General features: G+C 44.2%; 1 protein-coding gene across 1 annotated transcript; it reads right to left on the bottom strand.

The window, feature by feature from the left end:
* Window positions 1-1,187: 1,187 nt before the first annotated feature.
* On the bottom strand, window positions 1,188-2,135 carry LOC102939696 (olfactory receptor 52R1-like). Its single transcript, XM_027834538.2, has one exon. The coding sequence runs from the start codon at window positions 2,133-2,135 to the stop codon at window positions 1,188-1,190; it is 948 nt and encodes a 315-aa protein (XP_027690339.2).
* Window positions 2,136-5,453: the final 3,318 nt, after the last annotated feature.

Here is a 5,453-nt window from a genome sequence, read left to right as displayed (position 1 = left end):
CCCACAAGTGAATAAAGCCAAGCAACTATGTGTTGAGGGCCAACAAGGACATTTTGCTCTCACAATGGGCCATAGAAGAAGCATGCCTCTGTAAGAATATGGTCGATAGCTGCCCCTGTGCGTCATCAAGCATGTTTGGACATGTGATATGCTCATGTGACCCTGGACTCCAACTTGGGCCAGTAACTTTCCACAAAGAGATGCTATGGGCTTTGTTTGGGACAGTAAAATTCCACACCCAGGACAGAGGATATTAAAGGACCCCTGAGACAGCTCCATTTTATGTTCATTTCTCTGGAATGGGTTTCCAAGAAGGAAGCCCTGAAGGAGGTCTGATGACTCCTAACCAGCTTGGGTAATTTCCAGAGATTCTTTTGGAAGCCAGCAGTTTATTCCATGACTGCTATGATCCTAATCTATGAACTCTGAAAAAATCACTTGGATGTATCTGATCCATTAAACATTTATATCTTTTCTTCTTTTCTTTTATTATCAAACCTTTAGATTTTAGTTACTAACAGATTGGCAGCAGCGTCATTATTGGGTAATATCCTAGTTATGTATTTGCCTTGAGATTAGAAGACCCTATATGTGATTAAATTGGTTTTCACTAACAGCTCATTATGGAGTCCACTCATAGAATCATAGAATATCAGGGTTGGAAGGGACCTCAGGAGGTCATCTAGTCCAACCCCCTGCTCAAAGCACTGTCTGGATCATGAGCCAAAGTCTGGGATGCCTAAGGAGACTGCATTTTTGGTTTCTAGTTAACCAATGTGGTGAAACAGAACTTTACATTGGTTGCTGGCTTGGTATAATCTAATGAAAGGGTAACCACCAGTCTGGGGTGAGTCTGCCCCATTTCTCAGCAGTTTGTCCTGAATTTTGCATCCTCAGCTGTGTCCCACTGGAAAAGGGGGCAGGGCCTTGGGAGAACAAGGGGCAGGGCACAGGGCCTCAGGGTTCCAGTTAAAAGCAATTAGAAAGGTGGGAACCCTATGAGTTAATGAGTTGTACACAGACCGATTCCCCAGTCTCTCATGCTCACACAGCACACTAAGGCCAGGAAAGGATTCAATGTCAGTTTGACTGTCCACTAAGTGATTCAGGGAAGAGAGCCCAGCACCATCTCACCACACAGCTCTGCATGGAGGTCAGTCTGAGAGCCAGAGCACCAGGAGAAAAATTTAGATGTCTTTATGAAAAAAGAGCCGGAGCAGCCTGTCCCGGACCTGTTTGGTCCTCACCCCATAGATGATGGGGTTTAGCATGGGGGGCACCAAGAGGTTCATGTTGCCAATGAGAACACGGAAATGCAGGGCCACATTCTGGCCAAACCGATACGTGAGGGAGGAGAAGAGAGCTGGGATGAAAAAGGCTAAGATGGAACAGAGATGGGAGCTGCAGGTCCCAAAAGTCTTGAGTCGGGCGTCCTTTGTGGGGAGGCGGAAGATGGCCCTGAGGATCTGGGTATAGGACAATGCAACAAAAAACATATCCAGACCCTTCACACAGAATAGCACAAAGAGACCGTAGTAACTACTGATGCGGGTATCGGCGCAAGCCAGCTTCACCACAGCTATATGCGCGCAGTGCGTATCGGGGATGATGTTAGTTTCACAATATGGCCACTGCCTCGCCAGGAGGAGATAGGGCAGTGTGAGCATGCCACCACGCAGAACTACAGCCAGGCCGATCTTGGCCACCATGGGGTTTGTCAGGATGGTGGAATGTCTCAGGGGATGGCAGATGGCCACGTAGCGGTCAAAACCCATGGCCACGAGGATCCCAGACTCCATCACTAAGAACGAGTGAATGAAATACATCTGGGTGAGGCAGGCACTGAAATCTATCTCCCTCGAATTGAACCAGAAGATGCTCAGCATTTTGGGCAGCATGGATGTAGGCAGGACCAGGTCGGTGACAGCCAGCATGCAGAGGAAAAAGGACATGGGCACATGGAGGCTCAGCTCCCTCTTCACGACGAATAGGATGGTGAAGTTCCCCAATACAGCTATGGTGTACATGGTGCAGAAGGGGATGGAAATCCAGACATGGGCTGCCTCCAGGCCAGAAATGCCCAGCAGGATGAAGGTGGAGGGGTTGGTTAAGCCAATTGTATTGGAATCTGACATGGAGTAGGGGAGAAGATGTCCAACTATGAGGCAGAACAGTGTCTCCTGCATGTACTGTACATTCCTCTGACTTTGTGGATGTGCCAGGGTCTAGGGTGATGGTCACAGGACAAATGCCTGGATGGAGAGACAATGTTAATAAGAGACATTACGTGCACTACTGGGTACTGTTCTCATGTGTGAAGGAAATTGGTCACTATTCAGATAAATGAATTATGAACAAGTGACCCTACTAATGCCAATTCCACTTTTTATGATGCTCAAAATCTAAGAGTGAAAAAGAAACAAAGCTTTGACAAAACATGTACCAGAGGGAAACATCCCAGTTAGAACTCACCTCATGGAGAAGACCTGAGCGTCATTCATAGCAGCTCCACGGAAACAGTTGCTTATACACAGCAGTGGTGAAAACAAAGACAATGTTCGGATGCCTAAGGAATGGGATGGAGAATAACCTGCTCTGGACACGTGCTAAGTTGTGGACACTCAGTCTCTATAAAGTGTATAGCAGATAGAAAGGGGATTTCTGAGACAGGCTATGAGAATGGGGGAGGCTGCCATATGCCGACAGGCTGAAAAGTCTGGGAGTGTTGAGTATAGAGAAGAGACAAAGAAAATGGGGCATATGATAAAGGATCAGAAAATAAAGAACAAGAAATGGACAAACACAGAACAGTTCCCAACCATTAATATCTATAGACACTTAGTTTCAGAGTGGTAGCCGTGTTAGTCTGTATCAGCAAAAACAACGAGGAGTCCTTGTGGCACCTTAGAGTCTAACAAATTTGTTTGGGCATAAGATTTCGTGGGCTAGAACCCACTTCATCAGATGCATGGAGTGGAAAATACAGGAGCAGGTATAAATACATGAAAAGATGGGAGTTGCCTTACCAAGTGTGAGGTCAGTCTAACGAGACAATTCACTTAGTGGGCTAATTCTCCAAAGGAGAGGCAAAAGATCAATAAAAGTGATGGGGAGGAAAAATTTCAAGAGACAAAATGAGAATGAAAATTAGGAGTTCTTGAAGAAGAGTTTATTAGATTGGCAAAAAAACATCATTCCACTGACAAGAAAGTTAGAAAAAACAAATCCCGGTTTACTGACAAAGTGAATGCAGCAATTGGGGGTGGGTGGGGGGAGAACAGGATGGGAAGCAATATATAACAAGTGGGGAAAATGGAAAATAGAGAGCAAATAATACAAATTTGAATTTATGAAAATTGATAAGGGATGCTAAAAACATCATGGAAAAATCCATGCATGGCAGGTTTAAGGATCACAAAAAGGAGGTTATTAAAGTATATTAAGAACAAAACAAATCCTAGAAAAGGTTTAGGGATTTCTTTGAGGGAGAAATGGAATTTGTTAATGTTGCGGGAAAGGTAGATATCTTCAACATATAGTTGTACTCTGCATTCGGAAAGAAGCGGTATGAGAAACATATATCACCTGAGATGATGAAATACTTTCCAGTCCATTAGCAGTCAAGGATGGCGATAAACAGCATCTGCAATTGACTCTTAGAGTTCCAGACACCAGATTTACGAACTGACTGCTCAAGTGTACATCTCACTCAGAACCAGACGTACACAGTGAGGCAGCCGGAGAGCCAAAAGGGAAAAAAAAAGGCAGGGGGGAGGCAAATACAGGACAGTTCTGGGTTAAACGTAGTAAAGTATTCAATAAAAAAAGGGAAAGTTTAAAAAAAAAGAGTTTACAAAGTTAGGAAACAAGGGAAAAGCTGTTCTGGGATTAGTTAAAAAAAGTCTAGGAATTTAGTTAATGCCAGTCAACAACATGGCTTATGGAAAACATGTCTTGTCAAATAAACCCGATTTCATCCTTCAGTGAGTGCGCTTTTGATTGATCAAGGGAACCATGCAGTTGCAATAGAAGGATTTCTCTGAGGCATTTGTTTCAGTAGGGGGGAAAATTCAGATAGAAAAATGCACACTCTACAATATCAGTAGAGCACATGTAAAGTGGACCAAAAACTGGCTAACTGAAAGAGCTTAGAAAGCAGGTGTCAATGGGCTATTGTCAGTGAATGGGGCTGTTTCTATGGGGTTCAGCAGGGATACGTTTTTGGCCCAATACTATTTAATATTTTCAGCAATGCTCTGGAAGCAAATAGAAAATCACTGCAGATAAAATTTGCAGATGACTCAAAGATTGGCAGATTGGTTACAATGAGGAGCCCAGGGCAGGCATACTGATTGATCTGGAGCATTTGGTGAGCTGGGCCCATGCAAACAAAATGTTTTAATACAGACAAATGCAAAGGGATCCTCTCAGAAAAGGGAATGCAGACTCGATCCACAGACTAGGGCACTGTATTATGGGACATAGGGATCCTGGAAACCAACTCATCGTGAGCTCCCAGTGTGGTGCTGTGGCCAAAAAGGTGTTGTGATCCAGGGTAGAGGAGAGTTGGAGCAGGGGAACAATTTTACCTCTGCACATGGTATTGGTGAAACCAACTGCATCCAGTCCCGGGGTCCACATTTCAGAAATGATGTTGAAAAATTGGAAAGGGTGCAGAAAAGAGCCACATAAATGTTTGGAGACTGGAGAAAATGGTGGTCAGAGAGAGAGAGACTTAAAGAGCTTCATTTATTCATCTTAAATACCAATTACATGCTTTTTAATCTAGTGAAGAAAGGCAAAGCAAGACCCAGTCACTGGAATTTGAAGCCAAAAATATTCCAGTTGGAAATAAGTGCCATGTTTAGCACTCTGGGTGATTAACATTTGGAACAGACTGAGAAGGGAAGGGGTGGATCCAGCTCCCCATGTGTGCAGATCCAGACTGGATGCTTTTCTGGAAGATCTGCTTGAGGGCTCATCTGTATTCAGACAGATACAATTGGTTTCATTGGGCTGTTTTGAAATTTAACATAAAGACCCCAAAGTTGACTTTTTAACTAAACTTTACATTATACACAGTGGTTTATTTAAGCAACCTGGGCAGTTCCGACTGGCTCGGAGGAGGGGTGCTGGAACAATGTTTATAGTGGGGGTGCTGATGATGGAAACCATGTATCTACATCAATCATGAATCTACACTTAAAAAGCTACAAAGATGCTTCCCTGGTGCTTCAATGTTGACACTACTTACACCGACGGCAGGGGTTCTCCCGTCAAAGTAGTTAATCTACCTCCCCAGGATGGGTAGCTAGGTCCATTGAAGAGATTGAGGGGGAGATGGGAGCAGCCTTCAGCTACTTGAAAGCCTGCATTAAGAGGGATGGAGGAATGTTATTCTCTCTTGCCGCAGAGCACAGGACAACAGGCAATGGGTTCAAACTCCAGCATAG

The sequence above is a fragment of the Chelonia mydas genome, chromosome 1 (assembly GCF_015237465.2).
Source record: "Chelonia mydas isolate rCheMyd1 chromosome 1, rCheMyd1.pri.v2, whole genome shotgun sequence".
Classification (NCBI taxonomy): domain Eukaryota; kingdom Metazoa; phylum Chordata; order Testudines; family Cheloniidae; genus Chelonia; species Chelonia mydas.
Note: the sequence above shows the minus strand (reverse complement) of the source record. Positions and strands in the feature narration are given on the sequence as shown.